The sequence below is a fragment of the Rissa tridactyla genome, chromosome 3 (assembly GCF_028500815.1).
Source record: "Rissa tridactyla isolate bRisTri1 chromosome 3, bRisTri1.patW.cur.20221130, whole genome shotgun sequence".
Classification (NCBI taxonomy): Eukaryota; Metazoa; Chordata; class Aves; order Charadriiformes; family Laridae; genus Rissa; species Rissa tridactyla.
Window position 1 is genome coordinate 41,280,758 of NC_071468.1, and position 18,456 is coordinate 41,299,213.

Below are 18,456 nucleotides of genomic sequence, written 5' to 3' on the forward strand. Positions count from 1 at the left end.
TCAAAATCAAAACCCCAAGCACCTTTCAGTGCAGCTGCACTGTTAGCAGAAAAAGGGGTTTATTTCAGTTGCTTTTCTGACAGCTATTCCTGTGTGTCACAGCAAGAAATTAGACGTAGAACTAATTCTGACCTGGGCCGGCGGGAGAAGATGCTTGTGCAACCCCACAGCTGTAGCCACATTACAGGATAGATTTGCTGACTGCCACAGGGCAACAGCCTCCCAAGTGACTTGTCCTTACTCCATCAAATGCATGGGACAACCTGTAGGGCAAGACAGCTATCTGTGTCCCTTCTGTAGACATCTCAAACTCTTTGAATGAGGCGGAAAATCTCTCCCTGTCCTTAGTAGCATTCCCAGCTACAAGGCTTTTATGCGTTTTTGTAACTAAAATATGAGGAAGAAATGGTTCTTCCCACAAATGCTGCTGAGGAGCCTGCTGTGATAATCTGACCCTAGGGCCAGATCGACAGGGTGCCAGGCTGCACCCTCCAGCTTCATCACTGTAAAGCAGAAGGTGTGGTTCAATTCCTCTTCCTCCTCCCTGTTCCCCTCCCCCCCCCTTTTTTTTTTTCTGTTTTGTTTTTCTTCCTTTTTTTTCCAGGCAGAGACCCCCTGAGAAATACATTGCTGTTGCCTTATTGGTTTGGTATAGCTCTAACTCTTGTTGGTTTAGTCAGTCTTTTATGATAGTTAATATAGGTAATGTGCATATCTACCTGTGTTGGATGTGTACTAATTAAAAAAAAAAGTGGGGGGCATGACCCAGCTTGATCTCCTTATGCTTTTTAAAGGCATTTTCTTGCTCTGTTTTTTGTTTCTGTTCTATGTTTTATTATATTTAATTTTTTTTTCTTCTTAAAATAAGTTTTAAGAACAAGCAGATGTTGCAAGTGAGCAATTTTCTTCGTAAGCAAAAGGTCCAGGTGATTTTGTAGACTAAAGATTCAAGGAGGCTTACATACTCTTATTTTGCCTTCTGTCCTCCTCTGTCTCTGTGTACAAAAAAAAAAAAAAAAGAATAAAAAGGGGAAGGGGCAAAAAGAGGGGAAGAGAACAGTTGCAGGGTAATGATTAAGAGGGTTTCTTTGCTCTCAGTGGTTCCCTTGTTCTGTAGAATTTATTCTTAGCTACATCTTTCAATGCACACTGAAAATTGTGTATTTTAGATGTAGTATAAGGCTTCAGTATGATTTTTCTAATATTTTTTTTCCAAGAAATTGTGGCCAAATTTGGATATTTGAGCTAAGGTAGAACAGGTCAAATACTTCTGAAGCACAATAAATACCCAAGGCTGTCATTCAGTTGCCTTGTCAGCTAAAACTTAGTACGTTTGAAACCAAGGAGGACTGTGGGTTTTATGAGGTGTTTTGGTTTAGTGATAGGGATGGTCATCCTAAACAGAGTGCTGCTCTCCATTTGAGCAAGGAAATTAAATTGAATGAATGCTTCACTTTTCTTACTTTGGGTTCTTGTTTTCTTTCCCTTTACCTGTTTGTATGCTTGCTGTCCAGTTCTACTCTGTTATGTCAGTGTAACCCTAGAGTAATTGCATAAAATTTTCATGAACTTTTTAACTAATAGCAATATTTCTTTATAGCAGTATGAATGAGAACAGTTTCTTCTTCAGGACTGTATATAGCATTTGAATGTTTCTAGAGGAATGTGTTCAGGTGAATTTTCCAGTCAGTGAAATAATTCAATAATAGCAATTATAGCTTGTTCGACAACTGCTGAAAATCTAGGGTTGTTTTGGTCAGTTTTCCAAAGTATGCAAGCTCATCTTCCTTGGGGATGTTGATGGAGAGTTTCAGTGGTTTTAAGCATAATTTATCTTATTATTTATGCTTCCATTGCTTTTTTTATTATTATTTTTTTACAGCCTTTTAAGGGTGTATTTTTATTAACCGTGATGGCTATTGTTATGACACTAACCTGAGCCTCAAAGTGAAAAGTATTGTCACTTGAAAACTTCATTCAACCTGACTTGACCAAAGCGTTACTTGGGTAGTGTCTTTTCACTGTGCTAAACTTTTATAGCTGTATCCCATGTTGTTTGCAAGCAATGGCCAACACTCTAGTTTTCTTACTTCCCCTTGTGAAGTGCGCTGTGAATTCAGAAGGTCCATAAATTCTTAAAGAAGTATTTTTATTGATCATTAGCCTAAACTGTTTTAATTTAGATGAGTATTTATTTACCTAAGGGTTTCGAGGAGCAACATTGTACACTGCTGTGGCATGAGGGATGGCTTATGTAGATTGAATTCCAGTTCCCAATGAAAGGTTCTTCACCCACGTGTCTTTTCTGTTTTGTTTGTTTTCTAGCATAAGATACCCCCTTTATTAACAAATTCACGTGATGGACTAGCCCTAGGAATTGGTGAGAATAGCTTCACCCAGGAGGCTGTTGTCTGTGGAGCCCTTTGTCTCCCTTTCTGGGATGACAGTAATGTGAGTAGTGAAGGAAGCAGGGAATTATGAAAGCACCAAGGATAGTTTTATGCCTAAAATATTTAGAAGCTACTCTAGAGTATGAATTATTTTCTTGTATTTTTAGTCTCTCTGGTGGCAGATGAGCCATCTATCCATACTTTGGAAAGGTCTCTTGATTTTCTAGCCACTCTATGTGTGGCTTTAACCTTACTTGCAAAAGAATTAGGCATTCAGTGTTACAAATAAATGAGAACCTTTGAACACCTGTAGTGTTGTGTAAAACTAGGTACTTTAAGATGAAATGCTGATGGTTTTGGAACTGAAATACTCAAGATTAAGATACTTCATTGTTAAAAAGTGCTCTTTACAGTTCCTCATTTATAATAAACCCTTCATAGAGATTTTGTTGAGATTTTACTGTAAATGTTAATGAATTTCTCATGCTGTGATGATAAGCATGGCAGATAAAGTCAGTAGGAAGTTAATAATTCACAAAAGGATTTTAGCGATGTGTAATAAATAAGGCACAGGCTAATCAATTGATGAGGAGAGGGGGAAAAATACTGATTAACTGACTCTCGAGCTTTTGTTTTAACCTGAATAAGGTAGAGTCCTGGTTAAAATATTATGTGATGTAGTTAAAGGTTCTTTTCTAATGCATCTGTATAAGTAGGTTAATTGTGATTGCACATGGAGCACTGCTTGTGATACAGCCCAGCTTCAGAATGTTTTGCAGAATAGACAATATTATCATGGTGTTTTCCACTTAACAACTTCATAGACTTAAATCCATTATTTTTATAGATTACATTTTAATATCAATTATATTGATAGAGTAATCTTCTCAGGGCTGTAATTACCTTGACTTTGCTCTTTTCTTTCTATAGCGTAAATTTCTCCATTTCAGTCAAAAATAGTACTGCTGGCACCAGTATCCTTAATTACATTGAATAGTCAATGTAGCAGTCATGGTAGGCACTTTTCCAGTGGGCATTGTTTACTGACAGCATTTCTTTGTGACTTGGGAATCAGCTTCAACTTCAGGTCTTCTCTAGTCGTTACAGGGTCCATTAGTGCTCTCTTAATTCTGTTTTCTCCCTTGTCATGGCTTATGCCTGATGTTTGCCTTTCTTGATTCCTCATTCCAGCTGCCTAGCTCCAGCTCAAGTGTCTTGCCCAGGTGTGTTCTTTCCTGAGTCTTCTACCATCACGTTTGTACTCTACCAGCAACAGTGGATGAATTGAGAGTACAGGGAAAAGGTGCCCTGGTTTTGGTTCTTACTAGCACTATAACATTAAAAACAGGTAGTTAAAGTAAATTGTGGATCATGCTGTGTGTAGACAGATGGCGTTGAGAGAATTTATCTGTATACTTGTTGAATTAATATACACATGGGAAGTTTTCAAAAGCCTATTGTTTGTCTGCTTTTGGATAGATACGCACAAGAGTAATAGTAAAAGGTACAAACTGATACTAAGGCTTCTTGTCACATTTACATTACCAGTTTTTGTATATGGGGTATCACTTATATTATTTTTTTTTTAAAGGCAATAACATAGAATATTTTTCTCTAGCCTTGTTTAGGAGATGTTTGAGTCATTTCTTCTGAATCTTCCCCAACAGTACTAGGCAATTGTATGAGAAGGTAAACATAATTTTACCAAATTTTTTAGCAGCTGGAAACGAGAACTTTTAAGGGCAAATAATGGGCAGCACATTATCATCAAGCTGTGTCTCAGCTTGATGCAGGGTTTTTTTTGTTATTTTAAAATATTCTTAAATAAAATTGGTTGTACAGTAATGCGATAATTGTGTATCATTAAAATTATACTGTTTTCAGTGAATATGGAGGGCTGCAGTGCTTAAAAGTCAGCATTCAGTTTAAATTTTAAACATAGCTTTTTGTTTCTCTGTAGGATCGGTGTCTCAGTACTTGCTAATAGTTGGAGAAAACAGTTGGCTGTTTTCATTTACAGGCAAATACAAAAATGTAGACTGTAGATTACTCAAATATGAGATTATTAAGGATTTTTGCTTACAATAACATTACTGTATCAAAAATATAATCTTGGCAGTGTTTCTCTAGACATATTTCAAATTGGTTACACCCATCTTTTGGCTACATAATGCAGGGCTTTAGTTTTTAGGACTGAATTATATTTCCAGGGGGTGATGCAGCCAATTTCCCTGTTGCTGCATCATCTGTTTCAAATGACTTCTCACCCATGTATTCATTCTTACACTCTGGTTACTGCCTTTTGAAATTCGTAGTCCTTCACCATAAAATGCTGTTTCTTCTGCAGACATTTTGCAGTTGCAATAGATGTCTCAGCAACTGACTTCCACGTATCTAGAATGAAGTATTGCTTTGAATAATCAAGTCTAAATGATTAAATGCTTACTAGTTCATTTAAAGATTACAACACAATACTGCTATATTAGGCAGTTTCAGTGAAGCATTTAAAATTCATTCTTTTTAGGCAAGAAATCATCATATTCTTGGCAAATACATCGTCTAAAAAGTGTTGTCTGTACTGGAGTAAGATAGGTCCATTTGGACCAGTATCCTGTTCCCCATAAACCAAGGCACGGTAAGGAAGAGAGTGTATTAACTAGGACGATACCAAGTGAAACCTCACTTGAGCACGCTCCCAGCCTCTCAAAATGCCTGACTCATTAAGTACCCGAGCTATAAGTGGGGTCATTGCATTTAATAGGCATGATAATTTTTTCTTCCATGAATACTTATTGCTTTTTGAACCCAGTGTAACCTTTTATTATCCATAAAATTTCATTGCAAGAGTTATCATGACCTAAATTTACACTTTGTAAAGAGCATTTCTTCTGATGATTTTGCACCTGTCCTGTAGTAACTTAATTGGTATCTCCTAGACAGTGAACAATCTTTCATCCTTGTGTTTTTCAGAATACTACAGCCAGAGTACTTAACAGAGCAGTGTATTAAAATATTGTTAGCTTTTGTGAAGTTTTTGGGGTGCAATATAATTCTCCATATACTGTCTATATAACTAAGTGTGCAGTTTCATATCAAATTTTTAATGTACTTTTTTGTTCAGATATTAAGCAACTGTTGCCACTGTATTCTGTTTTCAGCCAGTTTTGCTATGCAGAATTTCAGCATGGCTTTGATCAAAGGCATTGGTTTATTCTAAAGAATACTTGAAAATAAAGTATGTATCTAGGTTGATGTTTCGTCACATTTGAGACAGTACTGTTTGAAAAGAACAACATTATTAAGTTCGATAGACGTGGTGATGGGCTTTTAACTACAAATGTGCTGCCATGCTGTGTGGTAATGATTGCTCTGTGGAATACATTTTAAAAAATTATTTCAGATAGATTAAATTAATCTGTTTGTTGTCAGGCTTTTCATTTGTGTGAGGTTTGGGATTTTTTTCTAGCTCAGGAGTTGTTGACCTACTTGTCTGTTTTATAAATAAAAATAGTTTTTCTTCTTTACTGACAGTCTTCCTATGTAAACTGAAGCATATAATATTTGAGTAAGAACTTTTTCAAATAGTTTATATCTTCTTGGAGATTTTCATATGAATTTCCAATTAGAACAGGAAGGCCAAATGGTGTAAATGTTGTTATGATAAGCAGATGGGAGATTTAAAAGGCTGTAAAATATAAACGGAATGAGGAGCTTTGATATTGAACAGCATGCTTTCTGTCAAACATCCATTTAATTTACTTGTCAAAAGCTGGTACCTAGGCTGGCTGTTTTTGATACTTCCCTTTCCTTTCTTAAAAAGAATGGAAATATGTCATTTGATTGACCTAGATTATCTTCTAGTTTTAAACTAGGTTAAATTAAAAATGCAAATGTTAATTTCTTTCAAAGGTGCTGAATAAAATGTTTTAATTATTAAAACACTTACTGGGTAATAAGAGATCTTTAATTTTGATTTCAGCAAGTTATTGTAGATTACATTGTAGATGTAATTTGTAATGTTCATATTTTCTATGAATGAAGTATAAAGTGTAATAGAGATGCTGTATCACTTCTTCCATTGAGTTGAAGAACATTAAGTGGATATAACTTTTCATTTTAAGTATTTGTTGTGATACTGCTGTGGAAAGATAACGGTACTGTAGGTATCACTGTAAAAGAGAACACTTCATTGCAATGTGTATTTACTTTTTTATTAAGTAAATATTTAGCACATTAAATCTTTCTAGTTTCTTCCATTTGAATTGCCTTTTTTTTTTTTTTTTTTTTTTTTTAACTGGGTTGACAGTTCTGCTGGTTCATTTTAGCACCTGCCATGGTATGCTTTCTACTTACTGTTTTGTAAATGTCTGGTTTGTCATTTTCAGATGCAGTTTTGACTTAACTCAGTCCTCTTTATAAATTTTCATAGTTTGCAGTGTCTCTCCTTGATTGTAGTTTGCCTAATGGGGCAGTGCTGGCATTGTCGTCTTAGTGCTTACATGTTCGTCTTGGTTTTGAGAACCTCACTGCATTCTTGTTATTATGCAGATTATGCTCAAATCTGCTACAGGCTTATGTCTACTTACAGTACGTTTGTTACCCTTGCATAATTTCACTACATGACATATAAATAAAAGAGAAGAGAAATGCCAGCTGTTTGGTTCTGAGAGGAATGCAGACTGATTGCTTTTTATTTTCTTTAGCTTCCCTTTTAGTGAATACGGAGTGGTAACAAATGAATTAAATGATTGCTTTGGCTTGCTTTTTCTTAAAGAGAGAAGCATTCTTAAAATGCTTCTTAAAGGCTTTTCCAAGCATCAGCCACTGAATTACTTTGGAGAGTGCTTTTTATCGTGTTTTTGTCTGGTGTCAAGTAGGCCATAATATGTGAAGAAGTTTTCCATAAAAGATTTTATCCAGTTTCCAAGTTTTTGTTTTCTTTTGTATTTTACGATGTTTTAAATAGCTGTGGGTTTTTTTCTGTGTAAGTATGTTGTATGTCATTTTGTTTATTGGAAAATAAAGGTAAAGTTTTGTAGGAACACTTCTTTTGTTTTTATTACTTATTTATAAGTTTTAAATTGTTAGTTTTGCTCTGCTTTGTTTATAATTCTAAATGTACACTGTTACATTTCTGAAATATTAGTTTTATTGAGAAAATCTAATGTTAAATAAGAAGCAGAACTTGCTTTAATTTAAGCTTTCACTTGGTGCTGTACAGAGGACCTGAGCTTAAAGCTAAATGAGGTACTTCTTTTTCACAGGAAATTGTAATGACACACATGCAAGTCACTTGCTGTATTTTGTGAACATTTGCCACGTTGTTTATTGGTTGTGATAGTGAAACATTAAGGTAGCAATTATCTTGATAATAAGTGGTCAAATGTTAAAAGCTTTCTGACAACTTGACATATGACTTTGGGATTAACTAGCTGCTTGTTCATTTTGAAGCTTACCTCCGATTAAATTTGCCTAGTTGCATAAAGCCTCAGACTATGTAAGTCTGGAGCCTGTCACTTCCTGTGATTGCTGGATTCAGTACATGCGATTGAGAATGCTGTATTTTCAAAGGCTTTATGTATTCTGTTCACAGTGTTTGCTGAGCAGGAACTGTAGCTAAAAATAACTAAAATGAATTTCTCTGTCTCTCTCTCTTTCTCGCTGCAGGATGACGTAGCTTTGCCAAGGATTTATCAGCTAAGCAGAAAATGAGCTTAACATCCTGGTTTTTGGTGAGCAGTGGAGGCACCCGCCATAGGCTGCCACGAGAAATGATTTTTGTTGGAAGAGATGACTGTGAGCTGATGTTACAGGTAATTGCATCAGCCTTATATGTGCAACTGCTCAAATTGTGAACTTAATAAACCAGTTTTATATTCCTTCTGAAAATTAAATTTCCCAGATGTTGGTGGAGCAATTGTTTTCATTAATCTTTTGTGTTCATGGGAAAAGTTAGTTTAAATATATTGCCATCAAACATATAGTCACTGTCGAAGTACAGAGGATCACATTTCCTTAATATGAATCACATACAGAATGCAAGAATAGAAGATGAAATAAATTTTGCCATATGACCAGTAAAGTAGACTGTGTGCTCCCATAAAATGTGTTAATGCTAAGTGCACTGGATGCTTTTGAGAAGAGCTTTATTTTTTCTGCAACTTGTAATCTAATTTAGTCACATGATTTGATGTAACTCTACCCTATGTCCTGATCTTGTTGTACAAAGGCAAATGAAGTTAGTACAGAAGAGTATTTCTCTATCTCTAAGGAAGTTAAATGACTCAGTGTCACAGAATGGTTTCAGTGGAACTGTAAAAATACAAGTCTTAGTCAAAATAGTTTGATACTCCAGTAACTTCCTCGATTTTCATGATCGCTATGCGGAACTCTTAGAGGTGTCTAACTATTGTTATGTAGCCATATTTCATGCTCTTTGTCTTATTGAAGCTGTAGTCTTCTGAGCTGCTTCTTTCTAGTATATTTTTGAATGGTTAATTGTAATATTTGGGGAGTTTCTTCTTGAATTCTTGTCTTTGGTTACAGTAGAACTCTTAGGAGAACTGAACTTCAAAACGAATGTTCTCAACCCTTTGTACCATTCAATAAAATATTTTCTTTTGGATTTTTTGTTCCCAAGAGTGTGTGTGCAGCCATTAAAGGCCAAATCTCACTTGCAAATGAAGTGCCTAGAAACCTATTTTTATGTCTGTTACTCAGAATGTAATATCTCTAGTAAACTGCATTTAGCTCTCAACCTCAGAAGGCGTACAAAAGTTTTATTGGTGATGGAAATACTTTGTCGTGTTAGAAAGTAGTTGAAAATAATCTTAATTTCTCTTTAAAGACAGACAGTATGATGTCTTGGTGATTTATGAGGGAAGTATTAAAAAAACCCAAACAAAAGGACCAAAAAAAGCAACCAAAAAATCCCACCCCATTCGTTCTTGCCCAGAAGATCATAATCAAAAAATGCTTTTATTTTACCACTAGCTTGTTGTAATGGGTTGTTGTCTCTGAATAAGGGACCCTTTTCTTCCTTCTCTCTCCCCTATGCCATCTCCTGTCTGTGGCTGATCAGTCCTGATCAGCTGAATATTCGGGCATTTATTATTTTGTGTTACAAAACTTCATTCATCATCACCTTCAAAAGTAGCTTCCTCTTTGATCAATATTGTGAGTAGGTTCCAGTCACTTACCAATGTTATTTGTTGTGTGTTGACCTCACAGGTAGTAAAAAGAATCAGGGGCCTGATGATTTTCAAGAATATTCTCTTTAGCCTGCTGTTATGTTAGGTCTACATGCCAGCATGACTGTAACACCACATACTGCTGAAGGGGGAGGAACTCACCAAAGGAGAAGCTAATAATGTGTTCTTGTTCTGTATGTATAGCTCTTTGTATAGGCCCTTCCTTTCCACTCCTGACAACTTGGTTGTTCTCTTCCTGCAAAGCATGTGGACAATGCATGATAAAGAAAGTAGCAAGTAATGCTTTTATTCATAATCTCTTGACAGAAAACATGTTATAAAAGCCTTGTTAAAAAACATTTCAACTCTGTTGCATGCTTGATAGAAGTAGACCTCAGATCTGTACCTAACCACTGTTGCTCTAACAGAGGTTTTGTTCATGTCTGGGAATACAGATTTGCTTTCACTGGGTTATTTTGTAAATATGCTCAAACATAGTTTGCAGTCTTTGTATTTAGCTAGCCACTCCAGTGCATCACCCTGCTTGTGGATAAATGTCACATTTTCCTCTCTTTTCACCATTATGTTTAGAAAACTTTGAAAAGTTTTTGAGTCTTGATAGGGGAATCATCCCCAAAGTGTAAAATTGTACATTATTCATAATATAAAAATTATTTCCAAAGAAGAATACTCTTATTTTCTGTATTCTGAACGTTTTGTTAGTAGTCTGAATTGGACTGAAGAGTCTTTGTCTGAAATAATGCTAGTTGCAAATTTATTTTAACTGAGGATGGAGTTTGCCTCTTTATATTCGTATACCTTTTAGCAAAATTATTCTGTGGTCTTTATTATTTTTGCAGTCATGTATAAATCTCTGTACTGGGTCTGGCTGGGATGGTGTTAATTTTCTTTATAGAAGCCCTTATGGTACTATGTTTTGGATTTGTGACTAAAACACACCAATATTTTGGCTGTTATGAACAGTGTGTGCACAGTTTCAAGGCATTCTTTCTTGCTTTGCACCTCCTACTCCTATACACACGTGTCTATGTTGAGGGTGCCCAAGAAGTTGAGAGGGAACACAATGAGAACAGCTGACCCAAGCTGGCCAAAGGGATATTCTGTGCAATACAATGTCATGCTGAGCCATAAATCTGAGAGAGGGGACTTTGGGGAAGGGAGCCACTGCTCAAAGACTGGCTAGGCATTGGTCTGCTTATGGGAGGTGGTGAGTGATCGCCTTTGCATCAGTTGTTTTATTTCTTCTTTCTTCTTCCTCTTTCCTTTGCTACTTAAAATATCTTTAACTCAACACATGAGTTTTCTTACTTTTGCTCTTCCTGTTTTCCTCTCCATCCTACTGGGACAGAGGGGAGCGAGTGACCAGCTGTGTGGTGCTTAGCTGCCAGCCAAGGCACCACAGTCTTATAAAAAGTAATTTTGATAGTACTTAAATTTGAATGGAGAGCTGCAATAAGAAACCAGCAGAAAAGTGGCGTTTGAAAGATTTGCACGATCTTTCACCTGTAAAGATTGTCTGCGATGAAAAAAAATGTGTCTGATTATATGCTAGTAATCTGAGCCTGAGGAGAACGATAATGTTCTGCAAAATTTCAGGTATTTCTCTAAAAGTCACAGACTTCCGAAATCATTCTTATCATTTTGGAAGATGTGACAGAATATCATGAAACTTTAAGGATCCTTGGGGTCGTTTCCATTTTGCCTTATTTTTAATAGGAAGTAGCACATAAAGGTAATAAAACTATTGATGACCGATACAATTTCTATTTGAATAACATAATTGAAAGGAGTTGAGAAATTTTTCCCATAACCTAGGTGAAGACAGGATAATTCTTGCATTACTGCATCACTTGAGTGTGGAAAAGTGTAATCTCTGCTTGATGTTGTAGGCTCAGCAGAACACCCACATCAGTGGATTTTATTTTACTGAGATATCTTTCTTCAAGTGAAAACAAGCTTATTATGTTAATAGAAAATGAGCTATACTAGTATATCTTCATCTACCGTTAAGAACACTTAACTGATATATGCTAGTGCAGCTTTTATTGGCATGAACCTCATTGTTCAGTCCTCTATCTCTTCCTTAATTCTCCCCTACACTTTTACATCCTGGTCCCCCTTCTATACTCCTCAAGACTGCAGAGAAAATTGGCTCAAATGATAAGTCTAAAAATAACATAGTAAGTATAAGCAGAAGAGGACTGATCTCACTTCTTTGAGGAGAAAGTGAGGTAGCCAAGTGATGACATGGAAAGGAAGAATAAGAAAGTAAATTGAAAAGAAGGAAGGAAAATAATATTATCAAGTCTCGAGAAATAAAGAAGAAACAAGATGATAAATGTGGGATTCTGAGAAGAGAAAGCATTTCCTTGGGAATCGTGATTGCATGGTCTGATGCCTTGAACTGGCTAATGCTGTGGTAACCTGGGACTGCTGGAACTGTCAGACTGCAGGTGCCAGGACAAAAATAAGCACAGAAGTCTTAGTTAGAAATTTACCATTCTCAGTGCTATATGAGTTGAGTCCTGAACAGTCCTGAACAATGAGTTGAGTAGCAAGGACAGAAGATGAGAACCTGAAACTGGAAAGAATATCGTTGGAAGAAATTTGCTGCTATGCAATCGTGTCAGGACATGGGCACTAGCAGAATTGCCAGAAAACAGACTGAGTGCACAGTTGGGGAAGGTGAGCTGTGTCCTGCATCCAGTTGTGAACTCTTCTAGATGTCAAAGTGCTGACCACATGCATGCTTCCAGGAAGCGTATATCCAGCCCCACCGCTTCCTTGCTTGAAGTCAGCACCTCAGGCTACAAATGCTTGGCCATGGGCAAGTGCTAAAAGAGGGACTTGGCTGTTAGGGAGGTGGTATTCTCAGAGAAAATAGTGGCAAGGATTGTTTCTGATCTATGGGTGGACATTTGGATGGAAAATAAAGAATTAATTAAATAAATGCCTAAGTGCTTAAGGAAGGACTGATCAAAGAAAACGAGTCAGAACTGATGGGAGTAGTAATTCAGGAGCCACTCAGGCATTAAGTGAAGAATCCGTAGCTAATTTGTTCAGGAAATTGAGATCAAGGAGAAACAATTTGAATGCTTGTTTACTATGGTAAGTATCCAGGGCAACACAGTGGAAGATTTACTGATGCATGACAGGAAACGTTATGGTTCAGAAAGAACAGTAATACCGTAGAATCATATTCATGTTTTGAAAGATGCATGTAGTTAAGGAGAGAGAAATAAAGGTGAAATTGATGATGTTAGATTAAACATCAGTGATGTTGGTCCAGCTTGCAGCCCAGAAGGCCAACCGTATCCTGGGCTGCATCAAAAGAAGTGTGGCCAGCAGGTCAAGGGAAGTGATTCTCCCCCTCTACTCCGCTCTGGTGAGACCCCACCTGGAGTACTGCGTCCAGCTCTGGAGTCCTCAGTACAAGAAGGATGTCGACCTGTTGGAACAGGTCCAGAGGAGGGCCACAAAGATGATCAGAGGGCTGGACCACCTCTCTGATGAAGAGAGGCTGAGAGAGTTGGGGTTTTTCAGTGTGGAAAAGAAGAGGCTCCAGGGAGACCTTATTGCAGCCTTCCAGTGTCTGAAGGGAGCCTACAGGAAAGATGGAGAGGGACTTTTTACAAGGGCATGTAGTGATAGGATGAGGCGTAATGGTTTTAAACTGGAAGAGCGTGGATTTAGATTAGATATCAGGAAGAAATTTTTCACTATGAGGGTTGTGAGACACTGGAACAGGTTGCCCAGAGAAGTTGTGGATACTACTTCCCTGGAGGTGTTCAAGGCCAGGCTGGATGAGGCTTTGAGCAGCCTGGTCTAGTGGGAGGTGTCCCTGCCCATGGCAGGGGGGTTGGAACTAGATGATCTTTAAGGTCCCTTCCAATCCAAACCATTCTATGATACTATGATGAACCAGAAAAATAATATTTTTGAATAAGATATGCGTGGATCTGATTTATAATCACAATGGGGAAACAGTAAGAAAATAATTCTTCTGAGTTAATTTTAGGGTTCTGCTGTGGGCACCCAGGGCCAGAGTTGGGTATGGTTAGAGATTGAGTTTTTTTCATGTGTGGGACTAATTTTTTAATATCAGTTGAAGAAATATGCTATGTAGAAAGAAAATAATTGTGCTACTCTGAGAAATAGTGATAAATGCTATCTCGATATGTTTTTTAAATACCTTTTTTTCTTGTTATATATATATATTTTAGTCACGAAGTGTGGACAAGCAACATGCTGTACTGAACTATGATGCCTCTACGGATGAACACTTGGTCAAGGATTTGGGCAGCTTGAATGGGGTAAGTTACCATCAGAAATGGATAGCCCCCCATAGTCTTTTCTGTGATTGTTTGGTGGGTCTTTTTGAGCAAGGAGAATATGACCTATCAAGTGTACATTAGTACCTTTTTTAATGCAAGTTTGAAAATGGGGAACATTTGAAAGGCAAATATAGCTTTTGCGGGAGTTTTCTGCTGCAGATTCTTTAAAGGTCTGCAGTAAATTCCATTAAAAGGAGGGTCTTGGCGATAGGAAAAACCTCAAAAGAATAAAAAGGGATGTGTTACTCTTCCGTATTTCAGAAATATAAGGAAAAAAAAAGAAAATCTTGATTCTATTGTAAAAAAAAAAAAAAAGGCATTTCGGTCTCTAATATGTCTGGTTAAGAAATCGACTTTTATTTCATATGCTCTTCCTTTTTTCTCCTTTTTCATACAGAAAAGAATGTTAAACTGTACTTCATATGTGGAAAAATAAATAAATATGCAATAACCATGTTGCATGTAAACCTGTTTAGCTTATTGTGTATTTGCATTTAGTTTTTCAGTATCCTTTCAGTGTCAAAAGGTCTACAATTAATGTGTCAGTGTCAAGTTATCACAAACCAATATAGGGAAAACATAAAGTTATATATGTCATTTTACATTTAAGGCTTTTCTAGGGATTGCGTATACAATATTCTAGGTAAGCTTCACCTTTTATAAATGTTTTGAATAGTAGAACAGATTATTAAAAACTTAGTAACTTTGTCATATTTTTGTAGCCCTTTAGATATTTCTTTATGAACTGTTTATACTCACTAGTTATGGTTGTTATTTTATATAACTTTTAAATGTTTGGCCGTGTCATGAATATGTACTGAGTAAACTTGTGAGTTCATCTGTGATAGCTACTCACTACCAATAGCTTTCTAAATTTCAATTCAAATAAGCATTGTCAAAGGTTTAAAAAAATAGAAGCTGAAGGAGACATGTCAAGGTTCTGCCTGTAAGCGTTGATTTAGGTTTTTGATCTTGAAGTGCATTTCAAAATAAAAACCCTGTTAGTTTGTCTCTATTAGGTTTTCTGTAATTTTAGGGTAACTAACTCAGCCTTCCAAAGACTCAGAGTCTCAAGTCCATATGAAAACAGTATAACCTGAAGGATTATTTCCTTTGCACAGTTGTAGACGTATGAGAATGTTGCTCCTTAAATATTTAATATACCTCTGCATTTTGAAAGTCAGTGCGCTGTTTCAAGGCTGTGACCAAAAAATTAATTCAGCACATAGTAATTTTTGGCTGAGCCACTTGATTTTTATTTCCTGTTATTCCTTTAGTCAATAGTCATATCTTCAGATTTTCCTTGCCTTGTCACAAAACTTGGATTTAGAAAAAATATATGTTAAAAAGCCTTCATTCGCCTCCTTTCTTTGCCTCCAATAAAGAGCTTTCATGTATTTGCTTCGCTTGATCTGATTTATTCTGAAGTTTGAGGCGTCAGTTGCTCAATAGCTGTTTACCCAGAGGCATCAAAGGAACTCTTTCTTCCCAGTTTTGGGACAGGGAATATTAAGTCTTAGGAGTTCAGTCCTTGCTCTTTGTCTTCTCAGTGCTTCCCTTACAATTTCTTTCCAACTGTGCTTTTCTTACATACCTCTAGCTACCTGCTTTCAGGTAAAAAGAAGAAATGCATAATTTGTAACATCATAATTAAACCACATTGTGTAGCAGAACAATATGTGCAATGCCTCTGTACCATGTGGTGAACTATTAGCTAGACTAATTCTTCTAGTCTAGCTACTATTTCCACTGAGAACATCACATCCCAAGCAGCCAAGCCCCTCGTTTAGTGCCTCATCAGCTTCTACCAATTCTTATTTTGCTTGCTTCATCAAGAGCAAACGTTTATTTTGGCCTCCTGTTAGTCCCATTTCTTTGGAGAATAGATATGTACTTTTCTTAGTTTACAGGACTGCTCCATTTCTGGTGTAATGCACTTTAACTGCTCAAGATAATTCAGAGTTTAAGGGGAGATGTCTACTACCAATACATAGGGCTTTTCTTTTGAGTTTTATGAGTCCCAGATACTTTCACGAGATGAACTGTGATTGCACCTGATGCCCTAATGCCTGAATATTTTTATCCATATGGTTGATTCACACTCAGTTTGGTGAAAAGGTTACAGCAGTCTTCATCCTGGACTTCGTAGATCTAGATTTGAAAATAAAACAAAAGTAAATTTTAATGAGATTTACATGATGTAAAAGTTTTATTTCCAAAATAAAGTTTTATTTCCACTATGACTCCTCCTGGTCATTCCTACTTATCTTTTATTTCATACAAAAAAGATTAAGGAATTTATCTTTTCTGAAAAAAATGTGTACAGTTGCTAAGATATAATCTATTATTTCACCAATATCAGCAGAATTCAACTGAATTGTCTCCTTGTCACCTCAAAAACATACCAGAAAAAATATCAAGCATCTATGGCCCTGTTGAATAACATTCTTCTCAGGGATAATTGCAAAACAGCGAAGTTCTTTCACACTGATATTTTAGGGCTGGATTGCGAAATGCTCGGCAAACTTCGTGGTGGCATAAGGAGAGTTGACTCTCACTATTTGAAGAATAAAGCTTTGGAAATCATGTGAATATATAAAAATGTGTGTAGCATGATTTAAAGAGGGAAAAGGATTTCTTATTTACGTAGAAACTAGCTTTTTCAAGCTAGCTTTGTCTTGCATCCCAAAGCCTGTGAAGGAATTTCAAAACTCCATTGACAAAGCTACCGAGGCTTGGTTATTGTATGCGATCAGTTCAGTCATGAGATGTCTTCAGACTGCACACACATTTCAGAACCCTGACCTGGAAGGATAAATGCACATATATACACTCGTGTCCTCAAGGCAACCTAAATTATGGTGATTCACTAAAATTCAGACTGTGTTGAGGATAATCTTCACTGGGTTTTTGCTCTGAACTCTCATAATGTGGAATAAATATGTATTGAACACCACTCAAAATTTTGTGCTTACAAACCAGTAAATGGTGGGACCTTTAATTCTTATTTCTCACAGAAGATACTTTCTATGATGTAGGTAAGCAATTTTGTAAATAATGAACTGAACATTACTTTTATTTAGAAAAAGAAAATAAAACAGAAGATCCTGTTACAATTTTGGGCAAGGACATTGTTTCTGTCTTTCCAGGCTTCACCTAGTAGTAATAGATTTAGGTGAGCAACATAAGCGTTCAAAAATTCAGATTCTTGGCTGGCTTAATTATTCAAGATTTTTTGTGCATTTGTGTGTCCCTAACTTCATAGTGCTTCAAAAATGGCATATTTCAGTTGCTGCATTTGTTAGAAACATGTACATGTTGCCGTAGAATTCTTAAGTTTGAAATAGGATGATCCTGTGGGGTTGCAATATTTTGAGTCCTCAAAACTGGCACAAACCAATAGTTAATGTATTTCAGAAAAGCACCCTGGATGTTTCATCTACCTGCAGTATTAATGTGTAGTTGTTATGAAAAGTAAAAATGAGCAAGAAGCTGTACATTTTTTAAGGTATGGGAGAATGTAAAACTGATAAATAGTTCATAAAACAATGTAACAATCTCATGCCAGCTAAACCATAAATCTTTTATTTGCCCTAAATTAAGGCTTCATTTTGGATTTTAAAAGAAGATGAAGGAAGTAACACCAAGGAACAAGAGACTGATCACATACAGCTGATTATTCATATTTCGTACAAGGAAGATGCTACATTCTTATAAGTTCAGATATTACATTCTTTTCAGGTAAAAGAAGAGGGAAGATTTCAAGAAAGCCAGGGGAGAACATGGGGGAGAGGAACTTAAGAGTGTAAATTGTAGCTTCCTAATACAGATTTTAATCAAGCCTTGAGGAATAGTTTATGGCAAGATGCTGTGTGGAAGTTTTTTGCCAGCTCACACTGTGGACGGAGTTTTCAGGGATCTATAACTCTGAAAGTGTCTTAAATATTATTCAGAGTTACATTTACTGTTTACGTTTTTCTATGTAGTCTGATCTCTAGTTTTTGTAATAGAGAGCTTAATATTCTATTCTGGTAGACAAAACATGTCTTCACCCTTTTATATTTGTCTGTCACTGAATGAATTTGGAAGATACTGACACAATATAGAGTTCTCTGAAGGTAAAAAATTCCATTTAAGAAGCAATTTACTTTCACAGTTAGAGATTCAGCCTAATCTGGAGAGTTCTAAGAGCAGTGGTATGACTTGAGATGAGCGAAGGGTCAATTTGAGAGCTGTCATTGGGAGGCCAATCAGCCTCAGTTCCAGTGAAGGAATGAGCTCCCCCCTCCACCCCATTTCTTACAAGGTCTGGTTTCTCTTTTAGAATTTTATGTAAGTGACTTCCTGGAATTTTCTTTAGGGTTTGAGTAATCTAACTTCAAGCCCTATTTATGTTCATTTAATCTTTTTCCCACAGAGATGAAATTGTTTTCCAGCTCCTTCCAAATTACATCTCTGAGGTCCATTTTTACTTGAACATGTATTATTTTTCCTTCTTGCTGCCTCTGTAATTAGTCGTTC

The 18,456-nt window shown here is 36.4% G+C and overlaps 1 protein-coding gene across 5 annotated transcripts in view; it reads left to right on the forward strand.

The window, feature by feature from the left end:
* The window catches only part of CEP170 (centrosomal protein 170), a 105,588-nt gene that overhangs the window by 15,695 nt on the left and 71,437 nt on the right, over positions 1-18,456 (forward strand). For all 5 annotated transcript variants that reach the window (XM_054194951.1, XM_054194953.1, XM_054194954.1 and 2 more), the window contains exons 2-3: positions 8,058-8,203; positions 13,825-13,914. In XM_054194951.1, the coding sequence (XP_054050926.1) occupies positions 8,099-8,203; positions 13,825-13,914 (195 nt within the window). In that variant the 5' untranslated portion in view covers positions 8,058-8,098. The remainder of the gene's footprint in view (positions 1-8,057; positions 8,204-13,824; positions 13,915-18,456) is intronic.